Genomic DNA, 23,860 nt, shown 5'->3' with positions numbered 1-23,860 from the left:
ATACAGGAATCTCTCTTTATTTGCAGTAGGTCTGCTGTATTTGTAAAAGTCACCACACCTTAACTTCGTTACTTCAGAAACACTTACTACAGTGGAAAGACAATTCAGAAAAGCCGTTATTAATACTTGTCAAATTGTGCAAGATTTTAACTTAATAAAAACTTTTAAAATTACTGCAGTGGTTTTGAAATAGGTACATACATTTATTGAATGACTTTGTTAAGCTTTCTACCACAGTGGCATAGATACGATTATATAAAAGTTGCACTAATTAGTCTATGAACTCTACAAGCCACTTTAAATAAACTCTCCATTTGTTTGGTTTTCCTATGACCCCAAATCAGTTTAAAGCAACTTTTTTACCAAACTAGAGTGTGTCCCGTGAACTCTGAACAGTCTCTCATTGAGACAAAGTTGTTAGCCAGCTGTGCAAATCTCCCATGATTATGTTTTAGGAAAGAAACAGTTTAATTCACTTTTAGTGTTATAAAATAGTATGTGCAGAACTAGTGTAATCTGTGAAGAAATTTAGATTGCTGCAGCTTTGTAGTACCACGAGTTTTGTTTTAATGTGAAAAACACATCCCTGCTGCCAAAACCACCACTGGCTTTGATTGCAGTGGGGGAATAGTTCTTTTACCAGGTTAAGTTATTCTGTTTGCGGATACACTGGTGGATATGCTTTTGGATGAAAATCAAGGGAAGGACTGACTCTTACTTGTTAAAGTTGCATCTCTACTAGAGGAATTCCTGTTTGAATGCAGGGAAATCCTAAAGGTAACTGTAATGAAGCTGACACATATTTTGGCCTTTTCTTTTTTTTTTTTTTTTTTTTCTTTGAGTAGATTTGATGATGGGTTGTGGGATGTTTTTTTGTTTGGAGAGTGGGTGGTTTTCTGTGGGTTTGTTTTGGAGTTGTTGGGTGGTGGGGTTTTTTCCAAAACATGTATTTAACTTCTGAAATGTTACAAAGTTTCCATGCTATAATGAATAGAAGCATCTTAGGAAATGCTGAAACAAGTTTTAAGTAAAACTAAAGCATTAAAACATCCATGTCTATATTTCTGAATCCTGGAGAGTATTTGTATAAAAGTTTAGTTGAGTTCTGTAGGGAGTCTGTTATGCATATTAAAAGTAAATTGAGTATTTTCATACTAAAATTAACAATTTGTTAAAGATTGTAGGGGCGACATCATAGCAGTAACTTGGCTGGGGGTGGAGTGGGGAAGGCAGGGGCAGCTAGTTGCCAAGTACTCCAGATAAGTTTGTGGAATCACTGCTACTTTACACATGCAAGCTGTATGCTGCTGAATTTGGAATGAATTGCTGCTGAACTGGAAAGACTAAATGGGATCATTTGGAGTTGTGAATTTCCTGCTTAATATGTTAGTGTTCCTTTTCAGTGGTTGGGCTGAGAGAAAAGCTCTCAAAGGAAAAACTACCCATCGATCCAGTTTTCAAAAGTAACATGAATATGCTTTTTTAAATTTCTTTGCTAAGAGAGAAGCACTTGCAGCAGTGGCAGGTGTGGAGGTTTTTTTTTATACTTTCGTTGTTCTTTAGATGTGAAAAACCGCTAGACCAAAGATGGACAACTTTCCACCTTTTCTTTTGTAAATAGGTGGCAATAGAGTAAAAAAGACTGGGTATGCTTTCGGATGAATAATCATAAATCTCTTGGGATTTTCTTAAGTGTTTTCCTATAAGTAAAAGTTTAACTTTTGTTCAACACTTCAGCAAAACCTTTTCCATTTGTATAACTGTATTGAACCATATCATAGACTTAGAAAGTGTGCACTTTACTTTTCTGCCTTCTTTATTGTAAGTACAAAATTCTTTATATAGTTCTTGAGATGTTTTTAATAGGGTTTGCGGGGGCAAGGGGGAGGGCAAGTTTTTCAGATGGAAATGGAGGAAAGAATGCATTCTCCATACAGCAAAGAGTTTATTATGGCATGTTTAAAAACATCTTTACTAGAATGACACTATTTTGATCCTAAGTTTAGGATATTTCTTTACCAATTCAGATATGTAATGCTTTATATCAAGTACTCTGTGATCTGACAGTGTAGGCATGTCGCTTCAACAAGATACCTAAAAAAAGACTGACTTAATGCACATTCAGTAATTGCGCAGAACCATTCAACAATCCTACTTTGAAATTCTGATTTGCATGCATCTAGTGATCAGTTAGGTGGATAGATGTGTATCAGTGCTGAAATGAAGGCAGTACTTTTTATTGAATGGACTTCTGAGCTTTGCAAGAGTGAAACAAAAATGTTTGTCCACATTTTTTGAATGACTGAAAGAACTGTGTTTTTTCCAACTCTCCTAATATTGTGTTCCATTGCATAGGTCATTCCTCCCTATTTAATCCCAGAACTTTGAAGTTTACTATTTCTGATGTTTTGGTTTGTCGAGCATTTCAAGTTTTGGTAGGTCAAGTCTGAGAAGTCCACTTCCAAAGGCTCTTATTCTAGGACAGAATACATGCCACTCCTGTCTCAGATTAAAGGACTAACTCATTTCTGTAATCAAAATTCTGTGTACTCCTTTATTCATATGAAGGTCTAGAAATTAATTTTTCTTTCTAGTATGTACTGCTAGGCTTCTGAGGAGAAACTCCCCTTCAAAAAGAGCCTGCCTAGAACTGTGAGTACCCCTGACATATACTGGAATATTTATACCTTTTGTAACACTTCTATGTTTAGATTACCAGCCTATCTACTCAACAGCAACTGAACTCTAATCACCAGCTGGCAGAACAGTATACGTACCTTCAGCACCGACTGAAGAAGCCCTAGCACTGTAACTAACGGTTTCCAAAGAGGATGCTGCTTGAATGTAGTCAGTGAATACCCCAAGTGGCATTCTTCCTTTCTACCATTGACTAAGAGAAAGCTTTCTATGAATTGCTTAAATTTTAATCCCTCATCAGCTAGAGCAGCACTAAACTGTTTTACCAGACTAGTGAACAATGCAGGCATAAAAGTATTAAGAGCTTTAATGGTCTAGTGCAGTTGAATACAGAGTAAGTGTGATCAGCCAGTAATTGTAGCTGTGTCATTTCACATCCTGTAATCTGTGATTCTCTTTACCCTGTCCAATTTTTTGTGTTTTGTCTTCTATTTTGGAAGATACTGAGATGCTGAGAGCATGCAAATGCATTTGTGTGCATGAATAAACTTTATGTAAAATGTTACGATTGATATAATATGCTTAGTTAAAAGTACAGGGGGTTTTTTCCTCAGTAGATTCTGGTAGAGAATTTAAATATTAGGTCACTACAGTGATATTCACTAGTCACAACAGGTTATTCACAACATGGTATTCATGTTGGAAAAATATGGTATTCAATGTGTTTTTAAGTAGTCAGTTGCTTGATCTAGCTATGAATTACAACAAGTGGAAACATGTAGAACTCTGCATAGATCAGTGCAGGAGGTTAATGTGAAGAAGGTATAGTATAAATGAACTTAATTGTGTTTGTCCTCTTCTTTGCATATTTGTATTATAAAAATGTCCAAAATGTAATTGCCTTTTCTGTAGCAGCATTTGAACTTTCATAGGCAATGGGAGTTGTGTAGCTCTGCAATGTATGTTGCAGTTGAATGAGAAATGCAAGGTAAAGGTACTCCTCTCAAATGTAGGCTATGCTTTCTTAGATCATCAACTCAAACTACTGGCAGATGCTGACTTGAATTGTTCAACAGGCAACATTTTTATGATTAGGAAAACATTTCATAGTTCAGCTTACAATTACCTTCTTAGTATTTCACAAATAGTGCCATTTGGCAATTGAAGCAACTTAGCATATCCCAGTTGTTACTACAACTTGAAGTAACATCCCACCCTAGCCCTGTTGTCTACCACAGCAACCATTGAGAACTGGTAGAAACCAAGAAGCTGCAAGAGATGCATCTCTCTGTCAGTGGCATCATCTCTCTGATGTCCCAACTTGCCTGATCTTGGTCTGACTAGCCAGGCATGTACCATTCAAAAAGAGTTCGTTGGTTGTCTTCACTGCTTGTGCCATTGCTGCTGATTCTTGTATAGTTGTCACCAGAAAACCTTCAGTTAACCAGTTGGACCACCATTTGTTTAAAGTTTTAAGTTATCTGTGGTTTGCCAGAGGTTTTCAAATTACAACAGGGCAGGAAGAAAATAATTTTTATTTTTCAACATTGTGAATGTAGACTCCTCTTTTTTATCCTCATCATACTGAGGGAGAAAAGTTTGTTAACAAAAATGAAAATGTTGTATCTCTGCAACTTGGTATCATAATGGGATGCAGAATAGAAAGCACAGAATTGTCTCTAAATCTTCTTTTATTATGCAAAGCCTGCAACAGGGGAATGACGGTCCTCCATGGTCAGCCATACAAATTACATGCCCATTACTTAACTTTTTCAAATATTTGCTGTTAATAGCCCAGCATAGTATGTTGGCAATTGTTTTCACTTGCCAGGGAGCTGCAAGCCTCTCAGAGGTACTCAGCTTTCAAATGAAAAGTGTTTTGTTTTCAGGATTGGTATAACTTGTGTCATCTGTATCTTGTGGCAGTGGAGGCCTTGAAATGTCTTCTTGAGTGAGATCTCAACGTTGTTGCAGATGAATTACCACTTGGCATGCAGAGCTTGCCAAGTAAGAGCTGCTGTTGGACACCTGGGGTATATGCTACAACGTTGACACCCCGTGCAGAGTTTGTCCCTCTTCCAGAAGCTTCAGCCTCCAAAAGGAAATTACACAGGTCTAAAATTTGATGGGTTTTGGTTTTCACGCATGGAAGCTTGTCTGCCTGCAGTCTAAATGATTGCCTTTCCAAAGCAAGTTGCTTTCTTCTCCTTCTTGGACCATATATATTCTTCTTGTTCCTTAAATGTAATTGTTTTTAAAGCTGACTTTTTTTTGTTACTTCATGTTAAGAAATATGGTCTGTGGTTTTGCAGTGGAATTTAGGTTATGAATAGAAAAACTGGTTTTATAAGGTGATTAAGTAGTTACTGCTAAACAGGTGAATAGAATTATAGGTCTTTCCCCCCCCCCCCACATATATTGGATAATTCTGAAATAAAGTATCTCTGGTCAAGGCATTGTAGTGTGTATGTTTCAGATTTGGTTGGTTCTTTTGCTGCAGTATGGCAGCGTATTCTGTAATCTATATCTATAATTTTAGCATGTTCTTGCCACATAGATGTTATTCTGCAAATGAAGTCAAGCTTACTAATTGTTTTATTTGACTCCTGTTGTGTCATTTTGTCACAAGCCAGTACTATAAAAATCAGTTCATTGTGATTTTTGCCTAAGATAGCAGCTTCTCTTGTGTTGCTAGCAGCCAGCATTGTATGGGAGCATCCTGTTCGAGGAGCATGCTCTCCCACTGCTTTCAGAGAAGCTGGCTAGAGAAACAAATCCAAACAGATTCCTGCAATAAATAGTACTGTCTCATAGATAAATGCTGTGGTGGTAGGTATCCATTCAGACTGGTATAAAATATCATTATAAGGAAGCATAAACTATGATCAATGTACTTAGAATTGATTAGGACTTAGTTTTCTATAAGAATGTGGAACACCTCCAGGTTTGTTCAGCCTGGAGAAGAGGAGGCTCCAGGGAGACCTGATGGCAGCCTTTCAATATATAAAGGGGGCCTACAAGAAAGCTGGAGAGGGGCTTTTTACCAGGGCCTGTAGTGACAGGACATGGGGCAATGGCTTTAAACTGAAAGAGGGCAGATTTAGATTGGACATGAGGAAGAAGTCTTTTTTACAATGACTGGAACAGGTTGCCCAGAGAAGTTGTGGATGCCCCATCCCTGGAAGTGTTCAAGGTCAGGCTGGATGGGGCTTTGAGCAACCTGGTGTAGTGAAAGATGTCCCTGCCCATGGCAGGGGAGTTGGACTAGATGATCTTTGAAGGTACCTTCTGACCCAAACCATTCTATGATTTGAAATCTCACTAATCCTGTTTTTATAATTGCCTGAAATCCTCAAAAACCTGAGGTGATTATTGGAATTGGGTGGACCTTTATTTTCCAGATGAAGAATTTGAATATATTCTGAGGAGTTCTCGGGGAGATGGGAAAGAAATTATGCCCATTAATACTGTATAAAAAAAGTACACTGTGAAATGAGAAAAATACAGCATATCTTCCCCTTCCTGTGTTTTATCTTCAGCTCTTTTCTGTGCTTAAAAAAAATGTATTTTTTGTAGCTGTTTTACTTTTGTAGTGCTTTAGAAGAAGACTTCTCTTGCATTGGTCATTCTTTTAGTTTGAGTGGGGCTTTTTTGTCTTTTAAACCTGTAATTGTTTTACACTTGTAAAATGTAAATCATTATTGATTTTTTTCTGCTGATCGCAATCAACTGGTATATCTCTTAATCAGGTTTAGGAGAGAAGTGTGTGACAAATTAGTTAAAAAAGCTGTGGTCATGTAGATGTGAGCTTGGTTGATAAGCACAGATTTTATTTTCCTTCTTGTGTATTCGATTTCTGCCATTGCAACTGTCGGGACTGGAGCTTTTTCCTGTTTCCTTTGTTACATGCTCCTTTTTAATTGATTCGCTTTATGTAGAAAGGCTTTCTAGACAATGTCAACCTTTTTGTAGAATTTAGTAATTTACTGTAATTTTTTCCTTCTGGACCGCAAAATGGCAAAAGTTGCCTACTGATTAGTGTTAGAGTGCAGGAGAAGATAGCGAAGGGAGGAGAGCGCTCAGATGAGTGTGTATTTGTAACATTAATTAAGATTAATTAAGCATTCTAGAATAATATTATTTTCATTAGTGCCTCTGCCTGTAATGAAAAGGCAAATTAATAGAGACTGGTTGAATGGAAGCAAATAATGGCTAGCATATGTTTTGTTTTATTCATCTAATTAAAAGATCAGTAAATAACAATAGGTGACTGGAGCCTTCTGATCAAATTCATAGTTTGTATCAATGACATTGCTATTTAAATATTGATTTAAAAGTAAGGAACAGGAAACAGCTTTAAACGTAGGGTAAATGTTTTATATTATTTCTGCAAACAAACAGTACAATACCGTTTATTTTAAAGGTTTGTTACATGCTCTATAATGTTTTAATAGATAAATAAATAGATAAATAGATTTATAATAGATCGTGTTTTAGTTGGGAAACAACTTGTCTTGCTGACATTTGCTTCAAAACTTAAAGAGCTTCAGCATGTAAATGTTTTTTGGAAATTATGGCATTCTTCACTAGCATTTGAATGACTGGCTGGTGAATCAACTTTTAGATGGGTGCATTACCTATATTCAGACTTAGAAGTGGAAACTAAATTCTCATTTATAAATTTCTTTGACTTTTTTTGCTTAATACATTTTTTAATATTTTCTCTCCAAAGCACAAACTGTCCAGTCGAACTGACTGGGTGCATGTGTGCCTCTGGTATAATATGAAGTTGAATCATGCTAAGACCTGGTATCAGACTCTTGATGACTGGGTTGCTGCTACTGGATGCAGCTACGTGTCGTACAAACCTTCTGATATTATCCATACATTCTAGTCCATATACAGGCCCATAAGGTTTGCTGTTGTCCACAGGTTATCATGTTCATGAGATTTTTTTATATCAGGTCTTGGGATTAAAAGGATTTAGCTTTAGAATTCTGTTTAGAAGCAGGATTTAGTAAAATCCAAATTTAGGACATGTCCTAAAATGTTCTTTCATGTCTGAGCAATGACTGTGCTAAGCTTTTCTAATGTTGAAGCTTGACAGCTAAATGCCAACCTAATGGAAGGGGTGGCCAGGAGGAAGTTGAGGACCACATCTCCCTCCCACTGCTCCTGTGGTTTGTATATTCATTTTTAAAAGAACTACAGAGTATTCTGTTCTGTTGAACTGTTCTTAGTAGAGCAATAGTAGAAAAATGTGGTCTTGTTCTATGGATGCATGTGTCCTGTGGTAGCAGCAGGGGAGTTCCATGTCCTGGAGGCAAACAGTTTTGCTGGCCAATATTTGGAATATTGGGGTGTGTTTATTCAATTTGGTTAGTGAGCTCTGAGAAATGTTTGAAAGTGTCTATAACTCCTTAAATCATTTGGCGGGGACAGTAGCTTCTGTGTTGTATCTTTAACAGGCCATTTGGTTGTATAGAGTTCGAATCAGACTTTTAGAAATAGCTTTTTTTTGTCATCTAGTATATAGAGTAGTTTTGGCAATACAGCAGCTGCTCTTTGAGTTAGCCCTCAGCTGCTAATGAAACCAGTGCTAATTAGCCCTCTGTTTGGAGGTTCTTCAAGGTGATCTCATTGTGTTGCCAGTAGAAAAAACTTTATACCTACTTCTGCAAGGTAAATCTTGGTTTTAGAGTAGCTTTTTACTACACTGTTACTCTGACCTCTCTTCTGCCCTGTCATGAAGCCCTCCAAGGACTGGAGCAGTGAGAGGCAGAGGGGTACTTGCAGACTGGTGAAAGCCCGGGGCGCATTGCAGAACCACGCGTTACCTTGCTGAAAAGGTGTACAAACTGCAAGAAGTAGAGAGGTCTTTCAGGGGCTGTTAATGCAAGTGAAGTATTTTAAGCCTCATTCCATGTGATGTAAGAGGTGAAAGAATAGTTTGCATTAACTGTAATCTATGAGCAAAGGTGACTTCTGTAATATGGCAAGGCACGCAACTACTATGTAATGCAGTTACATGATTAACATTCAGGAAAAAACCCAAAACTTTATTTGCACTTTAAAATTAAAGGAATGCTTCTATGTTGTATCTGACTTGTATATAAGACTCGCTTCATCAGATTATTAAATATTGGTGTTCATCTATTTTTGAATAGTATTGAACAGTTTACTTAAACTTCCAGGGATGTAGAATATCAGTTTGAAAAATAATACAATCGCTCTGATAGAATCCTTTTCTATCATTAACAAAAGCTAACTGTGGACGAAAACATCACTAATATCCCTTGATGACATAGTATAGTTTCAGAGTATCATCTTTATTAAAATCTGGAAACATTTTCTATAACACAAACATTCTGTGCAGCCCCTGTATTTCCCATGTATTCCTCTGAGCGTTGTGTTCCAAAAGCCTTTTACAGAGGCTGAGGTTTGGTACCTTTGACCAAGAAATATAACAAAAGCTGAAATCAGAGAAATAGCATATCTCTACCCTCATCCAGTTTGAAATAATACATTTTAAGTTTTTGAATATGAAGAACATAGCATAGCTTAGCGTTTGAAGTTTTGCAATTGGAAAGGTTAGGATACAATATTTTCCAGTATATCTCTGTTATAGATGAAATTGAAGATTGACTTTATGGGCATAAATTTTGTTAGATTGTGGCAACATAAACAGATTAAAAAATTTAATTGCAGGAGGAATAAAATCCACAAATGCTTAAACATGTTTTTCCTTTTGTAACAGGTGATAAATCAGTATTTGCATGAATCACTGATTTAAAGAACCGTTAAATTCCCACTTTAATCTCCTAATACTTTATTCCACCAAGGAAGAGTCAAAACAAGAAACATGATTGTGACGAAACAGTGATTGTTACAGAATTAATCCACACCCATTTTTTTAACGTCAAGAACGCTTTTCTTTTTATTTTGAAATTTCAGGAGCTCCAATTTCAAAGACTTACCAGAGAACTGGAAGTGGAAAGGCAAATTGTGGCTAATCAGCTAGAAAGATGTAGGCTTGGAGCAGAATCACCAAGTATCGCCAGCACAAGGTACAAGTCCTGATGACTTTACTTTCATATGTCCCATAAATTAAAGGGCTTTTTAGCGGTGCTTATGTCCTAGATACATATTTTCACTGATAGCTGTTCACCTTCCATTAATATCTAAAGTATTAAAAAAATGCAGATTTGCTGTAAAGAGTTATGGGACTGTTTAAAGAGGCCTCTCTAATCATTGATTACATTTTAATATAGTGTATGTAAAGCTTTAATTTATCTTTAAATATGTTGAAGTTTGTTTTTACGATTCAGCCAAAGAGAAATACAGTAGACATACATATTTGTATCAAAGTAACAGTGCTAGCTAAATGCAGTAATCCAATTTTTTTTTCCTGATTTAACTATCGAGTTTCATCCAGCTTTTCTGAAATACTTTTTGGTTTTATATTTTGTTTTCAGGGAACATCTTGCTATAAGTGTGTTGTTAGCATATTTAAATAGTGTGAAACATACCTGATATATTTTACATACAGTAACAATAGCAAAGCATTTTGTTAATATTTCAGCTTTAACTAGTATTCTTTTTATTCCTTAGCACACTTCTTAACTCTAAAAGCACTCATTCATCTCAAGCATATTAAATGATTGGTAGCTCTTGATTCTGAAAGCCTTGGTAACAATGTGTTCTCTTATGAAACATTTATATCTGCATTTTGGTTTACAGCATAATTTCTTGCCTTAAATACTGTTTCTTTCTGCATTCTTTCAGCAGTAAACTGGGGTATCATTCTGAAATGTTTCCCCCTGTGGCTATAATAAATACTTCTGCAAGTTAAATGTAAAGGTTTTTCTACAAAAGCTTAAGAAACAGGAGGCAATTATTTTAAAATATTTTTTTAAAATCCAGTGTAAGCCAGCTGAGAGAGCTGGCTTTTATGCATCAAACTACGACCTGAGTTGCCATTTGACAGTATTGTTACTAGCATGAGAACTTTTAAGAAACTTTGTAATATTCAAAAATACTCCTTGGACAAGATGACTGTTTTATACTCTTCATGCTTGCCTACCTTCCCTTTGGATCTGCATATTTCTCCAGCTGTTGCTCAGATTTTGTTTTGAAAGCTAAAAAAGTTAAATTCCTATGGAAGAATAAGTAAAAATCCTCAGTTATTTTATGCCTCCAGCCACCCTTCATTCAGTCTTGAATGTTCATTTTCAGTGAATTGCCTGAGTAATACAAAGGAAAAGGTTTTTTTACATCCCAGGTCCCAAGAATTTCACAAAGAACATCAGAGTTAGCTTATCCCACACTGGTGTAGTTTTTGAAATAATGTACAATTACCAGTATCTACACAATAGGTTAGATCCTATACTTCTATCAAATACTATCATTTACCAAGATGGAAAACATAGTTTATAGCATCGTGGAGTCATTTCTTCTTTTGGTTGCTTCCTTATGGCTAAATTATGCCTATTTGCATTTAAAAAAATGATGAAAGTTTGGGGGGAGAAGATACTAGCACCACATAAGTTGGCTTGTAGTGTAGTTTGGTACAAGTACATTTGTGAATCTAGATAAACTCTTCAAGCTCTTGTGTTCTGGGTCATAAATTTTCTGTAGTTATTAATAAAATATTTTACACATTAAAAATTAAAGCCTAATTATATTCTTAATTCTTAGACACCTCTGTGTTCTGACCACTGTTCTTGTTTTTCTAAATTTTCTTATCCCAGCTCTGCCTGGTTCAGTATAGGTGGGAGTGCTATGCCGCATTACTTTTTTACTGAGGGACGTGGGATTAAAACTTGGTTTAGACAATATGTTCTGAGATGTATGTGTCCTTGGTTAATTTTTTTACTTATTCTTTAATGTGGATATTCCTTTTAAGAGATGTGTAAGAAGCTGGGAAAATAATCTATATTTGAATTAGATGCTCTCATTTCTTCACCACCAGTTGCTTCCAGTGTAGTTAGAGTTGTTGAAAGAATCAAAGTAAAACAACCTCTTAGATCAGTATCAGAGCAGACACAAATATAGCAGCAAAATTTATAGCCATAAAAAGGTACATGTGTTTCCCTAAACTAGGTGATGTAAATGTTTTGCTAAGGCTGACAAGAACCTAAATAAACATGAAGAGGGCATGGAGAAAAGGCTTGGAAACTGAATGTTGTGTTGAGAGGCTGGTCATGGACAACTAACAGCCTGCTCCCTGAAACACAGAGAAGTTACATGTTTAGAGAGCAATATGATGTTTTTCGTAGCCAGATACAAGAATTGTCCGATAGTCTTATATTAAAAAGCAAACCAAACAAAACTATGACAAAAACTAAAAAAGCAAGCAAAACTAAAGCATAAGATGCACATGCCTTTTTATTTTTATCTTTCGTTCAAGTTTTCTGTCCCTGAGGAAACGGACAATGCTTTGTTTCAAAGTTAGTGCTTTAATCTTCTTTAATGTGGCTAAAACATTTGGGAGCATTTCATTTCAGAGGTCCAGCTGAAGGTTTTGTTGACCTCAGTGGCCGTAGTGATGCCTCTGATCTACCCACTTCTAAACTAGATTCCTGCAAGCTGGCATTGGCCTGGCGGTGGTGCTGCTTTGCAAACGAGATGCCGACATGAAGTCCCAGGTACTTAGCGGCAGCATGTGCCTGTCTTGGTTGCAGCTTGGACTTCAAGCTGTTCTGTGTGCCAGTCAAGTCATCCCTTTGAGCCAGCTCATCACCCAGTTTCACAAGTGCCAGCCCAAGGGAAGTGGTGGTAACAGCTGGTGAGGGAATGGGGACATGCGATCTCAGTACCTTAAACCAGCTTAAACTTCTCTGCAGCTAGTACACATAGTTGCTCAGGCAGCCTTCGTGGCCGTGAGCCCGAACACTAGCACAGTATGGAGTGCAGGCCGTGCAGATACACACCTGGGTGTACCCGTCTGGAGGTAGGCACTGGTGATCAGACTGTCACCTACTTGAGTGTGCCTGAGAAGTACTCTCATTTCGGAAGCATGGTTCATTCCGTTACTGCTAGTCCTTAGGAAATGAGCGTGTTGCTTTGTACACATGAACAAAGCAAAAGAAACAGAAGGTACTTGTAGTTTAGGTTTGTCTGTCTGTTGCCTGCCTGTATTACAACTATATTGTAAGTGTGAGCGACACACAGTAGTTGGCTGTTTTGCTCTCTGAAGAGGTGTGTGAAAGGTGAGAACAAGAGCAGATCTGCAGATACGAAGCAATTGTATGTAATGAGTGCAGGAAGAACTAGATCAGCGGCAGCCCTGGATTCCAATAGGGCTTTATATTTGTGTACCTGTAGGTTACTTACCTGTTAAAATTATTTCTTCTCATAATTAGTTTTATAAATGGATATTGTGCTCGGCACTTCTAAGATCTTTCGTGGTGTCCTGTACACTTTCAAACATCTTAAGAGCCTGAAATGAAACATGATTAGTGTTACATATAAGTATTAAATGTTTTTACCCATGTTATATAGTACAAGATTGGAGATGATAGACTGGGAAAAACCATGTCAGGTTTCAGTTATATCTTCTTACTCTTGTTTCATGCTATAACATGCACAGGTTTTTCTGAAGAAGCCACTGGGCTGTTCAGCCTCCCATACAAACAGATTCAGCATTGCAGCTAACTTTCCATCTGTGGCATTACCAACTGAGTTGGATTCAGTTCTGGGCTGCCAGGTGTGCTGGGATATGTGTTGATGCAGGTAGATATCGATATATATCAAGGGTCAGTAGTCAGACTCACTTTATAAAACACATTGCCCAACGGCTCAGGTGGGAGTTGGCTGTATGACTCTCACAGTCGACTGATCTTTTTGTGAGTTACCTATTGTGTGTAACTCCTGAAAACAGAGTTAATTTAATTGTACAATAGTGCACTCATAATAGCAGCTTGTGACAAGCACTTTAAGTGCCATAAATGGCACACTAAACTTCATCACAATGAAAGCCCTTTTGGCAGTACAGTAAATAATAATAAAAAAAATTTAACATTTCAAGTACTGAACAGTCAGTTTGAGTAATAATGTGCCTACTTGAAGTCTTCTGAGTTTTGTAAAATTAAATGTACTTCATAGCTACTAGGATGGTTTATTTTCTATGCTTTATGTAGCAGATAATCTTTTTTTCCCAGTGCCAACTGAAACACAATATGCCCTTTCTGTAGTAGTAGAAAATATTCCAAAGTAATTCAGTAAAATATTGCGCTCTGTGATTAGACATTGTAAACTTTCTGTGAGGTGAACATGTATTCTATTTCATGGTTACACATTTTTTTCTCATAAAATGGGAGAATGTTTATAAAGAGTGTAAATAGATCAAGTAGTTTTGCTCGATCGCTAGTGCTGTCATGTTAAGCTGTGTAACTTTTGTTCCACTTGAGGAGCAGTAACATAGGAGATGCATCCAAACTGCGCCGCCCCCACGCTCAGGGCATTCCACGGCATGCAGCAGCAAGTTTATCCTGACACGACGGTTCACAGTGAGCTGATCTGGGTGTAATTATCCTTACAGAAACTAGTTTCATTTTGTTTGTGTGATATATCAAATATTTTGGCATTTCCAAAAGGTATATTTGAAATTGACTGCATATATTGCACTATATGATGTCACCAAACTTTCATGGCAAATTAAAAGCTCCATAAAAATTACTTTTAGAATCAGTATGTGCTTTCTGGGCAGAAAGAGGGAAGGAATCACAGTAATTTAAACAACTAATTTATTTACACTAACATTACATGTACTGAAATTTGAAAACAAATCAATTAAAGGGCTACATTAAATTTAAAAGTAAGAAAAGCTACATTTTCTTTGCAGAGCTTCAGTGTACAATAAAAGCAAGGCTAAAATGTATTCAGCAGAATTAATGAATAATTTTAAATCAAGAATGCCTAGTTGATCATTGTAGAGCTGTTGGAAGAATATTAATAACAGATATTAATAGTCCATTTGTCCTAACAATTTAGAAGAAATGATGATTAATTCCATCATTAGTAGCCAGCTAGGAACTACTTGCCATATTAAACAAAATAACTGGTCATCAGGTCACCTGATAGTTGCTGATGCTAAATGTTTGGAGGAAGTACTCAGCTCTGCAGAATGAAGGAATCTCCTTTTGTTAGAAGTTGGTCCATGCTATGATTGTTTTCGGTTTCTTACTTAGTGTATTATAAATCTTCAATCTAGCTGTAGAGTTTCTATTGTCGATATTACAAACAATTACATATAAATATTTGGGGTTTATTTTACTATGTTTAAGAATGTAATTATATCTTGTGACCTTGATTTCAGAACTTGCGGATGGACTGTTAGGTTTGTTCTCCTGTTTTTTGAAACAGTCTCACTGATTGTCTCTTCCTCTGTCTTCAGTATTTGATTGAACTTTGAAATGCTCTTACTTTAGAATTGTCTTATGAAATTAACTTATTTTTTCTTCTCTTTCATTTCTGCTAATACACTAGTAGGAAAAAAAGGAAGAAAAAACAAGAACAGACCCACCGGTCTATGTAACATCAGCAGATTTTCAGGATTTTTTCTGGATTTTTTCAGGATGTTTTCTGCATAGCCTGGTTCGGATTTGCTTTTTTGTCTGTACCTACATGTTAGACAGAAGTTTCCATTGATGTGTTTCCTTCTTTCTAGTTTGTACAGTTTCTTACTTGCTTACTTCAGGTCTTCAGGCAGACATGGGAATGTAAATACAGACAGAATCATGTTTATAGGTAGTTTCATTAGGGGTTAAGGTGGATGCACAACCTTTGATGTGTATGCAATGTGTTGCATATTTTCTGGGTTGTAGTTTTACCAAATGACTTCAGGAAGCTCTATAGGGTCCTCTACTCTAATTTTTAGGCCCTAAAGAGTTGCTATCTTTCCAGTCAATCCATCATTTAATAAGGCTAATTAAGATGTTTAGCTTAGTGAGTGGGTGACCAAAAGCCTTATCTTGAGATACAGAAGACATCATTCCAAGTCTCTGATGCTTAATACTATGTCTTTCCTTTGGCACTTCAGCTGTGGCACTCAGGCAGCATCAACTGTTCATGTAAAGTTACAGGGTGCTACCGTTTGTCTTGAGTCCACAGAAATATAGAAATGCTTATTTTTTGTGTGTCTGCATTGAAAGTGAGTGAAACTTGCAGAGTTTCTTGTTATAGCTCCACTATTCATATTTTTGTATTCTGTTTACCCAGACTGTAAGCCTTTCTGAAATTCTGTCAAGGCTTTTGAATGTCAGAATTGAGGGATTTCAGGGGGTTTTATGTAATTTGCTGATATTCAAATATGAAAAACAAATTGTAGCTTACTGATGTGTTGCTCTGGTGATGAACTGCAGAGTGATGATTTAATATGGACTTCAGCTGCCTATGTAAATACTTATTATCTTACCCAGTAGTAGACTGGGCTACAAAACAGGGTGGTTGTTTTTACTGGCAATGTACGTCTGCCAGACACTACAGATTGAGACGCAGTAAGTGACTGTGTGTCAGCTGAATTATGGTAACTACTCGCAGGAGTGCTCGTGCAAGATGACCTAAAGTCTGAAGTGGGCAGTTGTGTTTACCTGTCACCCTCAGAAAACAGTTTACAATGCCTGGAGTACTGAAAGGGCGGCAAGTGTGCTGGTAGTTACTGTGGTTCATCCTTTAATCCCTGAAGGACTGTTAATTTCTTCCGAAGATAGTCAAACGTGCTGGAGACCTGCATTTTGCATTGGTGTTCCATGGTAGTGGTCGGATGATGTTGGCAGGGGCGGCGTGCCGTTAGTGCTGTCGCAGTGCCAGGCAGTGCAGGGCTGTAGGGTGGCAGCAGTGAACTGCTGCCCGTTGGGCCGGTGCGTCCCATGCCCGCCTGCTCTGCGTGGCTGCCTGCCGTGGGGGCTTGGCAGTCTCCATCGCTTCGCCGCATTGGGATTGAAACTCAAGTAGCATCCTTCAGTATGAGTGACTGCGCTTGGGTGTAATATTCCAGGTACAGCTTTCTAAATTCACACCCGGAGCACGAATGCTTGCCTGTGTCAGCTGAAAATGTCTCGTGAGTCGTGGGACCACTTGCTCTCGGTGGCAGAGCTGTTTAATTTTTGTATGTGGGACATAGGCTGGCTATGGTAGTTTGTACAGTGTCTGGCAGAGTGAGTACAGGAATTAGGCATATTAGTGAAAACAAGAAGAGAGCGATCAGAAAAGCTGAAAATTACCTCATTTGGTTAAAATATTTGTGAAAACTTCTGCTAACCTTTATCAACAAGAAAACCAAAAACATGAAATCTCGTTATACTGATCTTGATGGTTGCCAGTTGCTTATATTGTGTATTATGAGTTTATGGAGTGTAATATATGTGATTTTTATTAGAAAAATCTCCCTATACCAAAAATTTACATACAAAGGTTCAGGCCTTCATACTGCATATAATTGTAAATGTGTTCTTGATGTAGCTATTTAAAATGGAAGGTAAATGACAAGTAAAACAGTACATTCAGTCTTAACAGGCACTTAAGTTTTGGCTGGCAGCTCTGCCTAAGCAGCAAGCACAAATCCCTGTCAATAAACCATTTGCTACAGGATGCCTGACAGAACAGATGTATTCCAATGATGAAAGCTTAGCCAAGCAGTAAACTAAAATACTAAAGAAATATGTGTGAAGTACATAAATTTTCAGCAGAATTATATATTTAGCTTTTCGGAGCTTTTCACTGTTTAAAAATATTTAATAAATAATACTTAATTTCTTTCCGCTGTTGCCTTTTTTGATGACAACAGCGGTACACTCAAGTAGTTAAGATAGGCAATGGAAATCACTACTTTTATCTCAAGTGGTATTGTTTAAATCAGAAATACATTTCATCTTATGGAGTACTTGCTGAGATTAACAGGCATAAACTGTTTCATGTCATACAATGCCTGCAAAAGATGTATGTAGCACCAAGAATGTAAGTTAACTGTCCAGTCTAGAAACTGAAGACCATAGTTGTTTCTACATAATTTTTAAAATAGTATACTGCTTAAGACATCTTAACAAAAATTAGAAATCTACAATTTTCTTACATTTTAGTATTGTTCCTGTAGCCTTACTATCCCATACACAGGTACTGTCAGGGACCTGGCCGTGACTTCGACTGGCCAGTTCTGCCTTTGAAGTGTGGCCAAGTCCTTGAGCTGTCATAGCTGTTCGACTGAGATGAATGTTGACCTCCTTTTCCAGCTTGGAAATCCAAAGTTGGAACTTGTGTATTTGAGAGCTATCGCTTGAAGAATGTGAAATGGTACTAGTGACACTTAGTATGTTTTGTCTCTAAATGACATCATATGAAACCTTCGCCATTTTTCAGATTATTTTCTTTTCCAGGCTGGCAGCTAGTTCAATTTTGTGTCTAAGACATCAGCTTTGATGATAAGATGTAAGATGGCAAAGAAAAGGTGTGAAATTAAGAAAGGGATAATTCCAAAACAAAACAAAAACCCCAAACAAAGAAAATTCAACCCCAAAACAAACAAACAAAAAAAATCCAGATACTTAGTAAATAGAAGTAAGGGGAAAAAAATGCAAAGGATCAAAAAAAAAATTATTTCAGCAGAGCTTGTGTGCTTCAGTTACCAAATTTGTGTTACTGGATAAAAAAATTATTGCTTTGGTGTATGTATTTTATATGCTCTTTGTGTAGAGTTATGTTTTTATTTCACTTACTTTTTTATGCTCTTGCAAAGCAGATTGCGAAGAGAAAAGTCTTTTCATGTACATGACTGTGTGTCTGATATTTTAGCTATGCTTTCCTTCCATATCATTTAAAAATATCTGCTATACTGTAATAATGTTTATCTCTAATTTCTTTAATTGACTGTATTTCTGTATGTCTACCCTGCTAACCTAATTCTTTCCCAAGGGCAATAGTGGGCTAAAATCAAGTATTTTTAGAAGTGCAGTGCACCACATAGGGGCTGTCTTTAGATGTGTGACATGTTACTATCAGGAAGAGACAGCATAATGACTAGCTAATGGCAGCAGCTTCTCATTGGTAGTGCAGTATTTGACCGTTTTAAAAGTTTTTGAACTGTGGTAAAAAATGCATTAGACTGACTTATCAAAGCTGAAAGATTTGGTAAATTCAAAATGTTTCATCTGTAAGGTGACAAAATTAGATGGTGAAGTCAGTAGGTGGTAGATGCTGGACTTTTGCAAAAATAATTTAATAAGAATCAAGGTAATTTCTTAACGAGTTTAGTTGTTCATGAAGTAGCTTTCTATTTATGACCCACAGTCAGAGCAACCTGTGTCATTCGTAAGTCCTGTACATGTAAAGCAAGTTCAATTAGTTAGATGTGTTGGCTAGAGACACGTTTGGGGGCTTTTATAATCTTGTGTATTTAAGAGTAAAGTATTTCTGTATGCTTAGCAATTTTTGCCTTTGCTAGTACCACCAGATGAGCTCATCTCATTATAAGGGATTGAGTTTCTAGAAAGTCAGAGGAATAACGAGGTGAAGAGTGCAAAACTTGACATTCAGGTAGCATGAGAATTCTGGGGCCAGTGGTCACAGTATCTATCAAATACTCTTCATATTTCTTAATTTCAGTGGAGCAAAGTATTAATGAATAGGCTAACAGTAATCGATTAAAGAACCTATTATAATCCAAGTTTACTCAGTGAAGAGTAAATAATATACTCTGTAAAGAATTCCTGTTGAATTCTTTACAGAACTCAGAACTCAGCTTTCAGTAATTAAAGTTAATTTGGTTTTATACAAATTGTTCTGAACTCAATACTGGGTTTGGTACAAATTTCCTCATGAATTTTTAACAATAGAAATATTTTTTTAAAGTTGCATCAAAATAGTTACAAGGTTCAGTTCACACGCAAAAAACTAGAAAAGTCGCACAGAATTTACTTTGGCATGTAGTTACAATCCACAAAATATGCCACAGAAACATTCTGGACTTAATGCACTAGTTCGATTCAATGGTAGTTGAATACTAGAAATGAGAAATATTTTTAACTTTTTATTTAAATTGAATGAACTTTAGCCCAAGGCTGTGCAAAAATTGAGGGTTGGTGGTCTTGGCACTGCTTACTGCTCTGGAATTGCCAAGTGATGGTAGTACAGTTCCTTTGCTGCAGACTTCCAGTTGTCTCTGGATACTTTTGGTTTTTCACAGAGCTGTCTAGCTCATGTATGACGTTCACGTAATCTGTTCTTCCGTGGAGTAAGTTGTAATAGCTAAAGAAATAGCCATTTATTACCTCCTGTTAGCTGGAGGCTATGCCCTTCTTTCCTGAAATGCCTTAGCAGGCTCTGTCATGCAAAATCTGGGTTTGTTTAAATCCTAATATAAACTATACTACTAAAGGTAGTCTAAACTAACCTACCTGACCTTGCACTCAGGTGAAATGACATAATTCACGTGGTCACAGTAACTGAGATTTGGGGAAGGTAGCTGCTGGTTGTTGTAGGGTAGGTTCTTAACCGTCCTAGTTAAACTCACAGGATAACATTCAGTTGAAGTAGTTGCTTATCCTGTTCTGACATGTAGTTTGATTTTCGTTTATGTACTTATTTAGTGTTTCCGACATTGGACTTGTGTTCCAGTACTGTTAAGTGATTTTGTCTTTGTCTAAACTTAAGATATTTGTGCTTCTGAGCTTGGACAAGATGGTCCTTCAGGAAAGAGGAAATATCTGTGCAAGTTCAGGCATGCATCTGAATTTGTAGTTTGTGTTTGAGCACCCTTCTCTCTATAAGCATCTCAAATACAGTAGAACACAAAGAAACTTCTGAATTTAGATGAGTCTGCAAAGTCTCAGTCTGGTGTTCAGCTCTTCATCTGTAGTTCTGTACACCAAGTTTCCATCTCTTTAACTGGTCTGCTTTATCTATGTTGTAAGGGAAAAAAAAATCAGTGTAGACTATTTTTTTAGTGTAAATAAGACTAAAAAAGACACTAAAATTGTAGACTGAGGGAAAGAATAGCCAATACGTGGTAAAAATTCTATTACTACCTAGATATGAAGTTGGCTTTCAGATACTTGAAGCCTGCATTTGAATTCTCCTTTTTTCTCTAAATGTCATTGTAGTTTAGTTTAGTTTGTACTAGCATGCAAGTTTAGCATTCTTCTATACACAAATACTTTGTTTGAAAAAAAGATCCTAAATGATTGACTTTTTTTTTAGAAAATAAGTATCTAGTATTGTTCACATTGCTGTACTAAAGTTTTTTGTAATTGGTAGCTGTGTTAGAAGTACATCTTACACAAAATCACAGTTTCATGCTGATACTTACATAAAATCTGACGGACCTGCCTGTTTTTCCTTTAAATAGTTTTTGGTTGGAAAATAGCAGCTTAGAATCATTGCAAAAGTGATTTAATATTCGAAGTTTGATAGCTCATGTAGAGTGAGAAAATACATATTTTTATGCGAAAATGTATCTAGTTTTAATAATACATGGATGAATTCTGTGTCTCTGCAAAGGTGGTTGTGCATCGATACTGTGTCAACACATGAAAGAACATTGCTTTGTAGAAGAAACAAAATGGTTACGATAGTTCAATGTAAAATAGTTATTGTAAAAATACAAGAGAAGTAGGGGTTTACACTGATATTAAACACTTGCTTGATCTTGTGAATTACTTGTTTCTTAAGGCATCTCTTTGACCTTGACAACGTAAAATCTGTTACCTGCTTACACTTGGAGGTGTACATTTCTTGGTATGTCAGGTGCTTTCACTTATGTGCAAAGGATCAGAATTGTCTCTGGAAAACTGGAAAATGAAATAACAGTAAAAATTGTAGGTCTATTTCTGTTCATTTTTTTCAAACTGCATTACATAAAGAAAACAAAATGCTCTAGAACTGTGATTCCCAAATTTCCTTTGGTAGACCCTACCGTGAGCAGCAAATGCTCTTGTCCCTTGAAGTGGTTTGCTTACTGCTAATCATACACATATGACTCTGAACACTTGCTGTATGCTATTTTATTTACGTCATTACACCTTAAATAGGGAGTGCACATCATGAGTCATGCTCTTACCCGTCCTATTGCACATAGGTTACGCTGCTTGATAATTTGCCGTACAGTAAGTTGCAGGGAATTCCCACTGATTAATACAACATTAAAATCAACAACCAACAGTTTAGTTGTCAGGTGCAAAATTCTGCAGAATGTTATTTACATGGGCTATTGAAACTTTATCTGCTGGGGGGCGGGTTGTGCAATTTTGTATGCTTTGGTTAAAAAAAAAAATCCAAACTAGCCACATCGTTCTTTTGTGATAATTTTTTTTCTTTCTGCAGCTCTACTGAGAAGTCATTTCCTTGGAGATCATCAGGTATTCTCTTTTATGTGTCCATTTTGCTTTAAGCCCAAAAAACTTTATTTTCTTGACATTCATTGCTTGTTTTGAAGCAAACTGAACATTAGCAGCGATGCTACATATCTTTTTCAAGTATCTGTTCTAAAGCATAACATTAATATCCTTTTTCTCACACGTGAAGAAAGTTGTGTGTTTGTCTGTTACTGTAAAAGGTTGTTTTGGGTTAGAGGTAGTTGCAGGTACTTTTCTTGCACCTTTTTGTGCCTTTGAATTTTTGTGTGAGATGTGACCGCAACAAGAGTCTTGTGTATTGGGTCTCCTTTGCAATTAATTAAAAAATACTTTTGAGTATACCCCTTGGCAGGTAAGGATCATTCTACATCTACTCTTGAGTATATTAGGTGGAATGGATAGGACTGTACATTAAAAGTAACATTGTCTGTGGCAATAATCCATTCTGCCCTTCAGAGATCAGAGCATTTAACTAGTTAGCGTTTTTGGGTTGGTTAAAATATTTAGTATTGAAGAGTCAATCTTCTGAACAGCTGTTGTCTTTTTAGAGTGATAAAGTGTATGTGCAGAAGTGAACATGTCAAAACCACACAGCAGGACCAGAAATGGGATCTTGACTCCCTGGAAATTGCTTTTTGCACTGGATTGTGCTTCTCTCTTTCAATCACGTAATCTTGACAGAATGTAATCCTAACCAAAACTCATGTAATGTAATCAAAATGCAATTAGAATTTTAAGGTAGCTTGTTAAAAGTTTTATTAGCAAAGTTCTGCATAGTGCTAATATCATCCCTTTATATAAGGATGTGTGCAGTTTTAAGAGCTATCCAGTTTCTGCTGTACAAAGAATAACACATCATAGTTATCTGCTCATTCATGCAAGTGTATTTATAATTATGATAATTGTGACTATGTTAGGTAAATAAGTCTCTTGAACTACCTACTTTCCCTTCCCCTTCCTGGTTTTTGCTTTAGTTAGAGACTGAGTTCTTAAACCTGTGTATAATTGTATTTACATGGTTTCACTTGCCATCGTGGTATCGCCTCAGCTGAGGTGAGACACACAGTAGCTTTTTTCCTTTCTTTTATATCTAATAGTCTCAACAGTCTACTTGTCTTGGCATTTAAATTTTGCTAGTCATGGTGGTGCTTTTCAGGTAATATTTTAGCAATATTTTTAAGCAGGAGTCAAATTTATTTTTCAAGTAATTGAGAAATTAGTTTTACTTATTCTTTCAATGTGAAAATTATTTTTATTTTGGGGTGTTCTTAATCGCATTATTTCCCCTGGTTCTGTAATGTTTCACTTCACAACTGGTAAAGATACCTCTGACAGATCTTGATCGTTGTTTTACTGATTTATCTTGTCCAATTGTATTCCACTTCTTTACTTCCTCCTCAGTTTTTCCTGTAACTTATTATTTGTCTACTGTTTGTTTTCTTCCTTGATTTTCTGTTAGTTCCTCTCTTTCTGTCTTTCATCTAACCAGCTCATATTTTTATTTTATCTTTTAATTCTCTCCTCCCATTTGTGTGTTTTTCTTTAGAAATCTCTTGTGCACATCCCTGCTGAGAAGTCACTTAACGTATGGCAAAAAAAATCATATTTCTGTTTAAATACTACATGCATTAATATAAATCTAGAGGTATATTTCTCGCATCTCTATCTAAAGTAAGAATTTCTGGAATAATTGCTTAGAAGTGAGCATGTTTGAAAAATACATGTTTACATTTATGTTGTGATTATATCATGATTGTAGTTTTTACTTAAAGATTCACTCTTGAGCTTTAAAATAAAGAAGTGCCACTAGATGATGCTTTACCAACTGCAATCTGAAAAATACTGAAGTTAAAGATGAGTGAAAACATCCCCTTAAA

The 23,860-nt window shown here is 36.4% G+C and overlaps 1 protein-coding gene across 7 annotated transcripts in view; it reads left to right on the top strand.

Annotated features, from left to right (window-relative positions):
• The window catches only part of PKP4 (plakophilin 4), a gene marked incomplete at its 5' end in the record, with an annotated part of 66,974 nt that overhangs the window by 2,151 nt on the left and 40,963 nt on the right, over window positions 1–23,860 (top strand). For all 7 annotated transcript variants that reach the window (XM_082001533.1, XM_082001531.1, XM_082001528.1 and 4 more), the window contains 2 exons: window positions 9,592–9,704; window positions 21,952–21,986. In XM_082001533.1, the coding sequence (XP_081857659.1) occupies window positions 9,592–9,704; window positions 21,952–21,986 (148 nt within the window). The remainder of the gene's footprint in view (window positions 1–9,591; window positions 9,705–21,951; window positions 21,987–23,860) is intronic.

This window comes from Phaethon aethereus, assembly GCF_964289735.1.
Source record: "Phaethon aethereus genome assembly, chromosome: 6".
Classification (NCBI taxonomy): Eukaryota; Metazoa; Chordata; class Aves; order Phaethontiformes; family Phaethontidae; genus Phaethon; species Phaethon aethereus.
The sequence above is the reverse complement of the archived record's forward strand: the minus strand, read 5'-3'. Positions and strand labels throughout refer to the sequence as shown.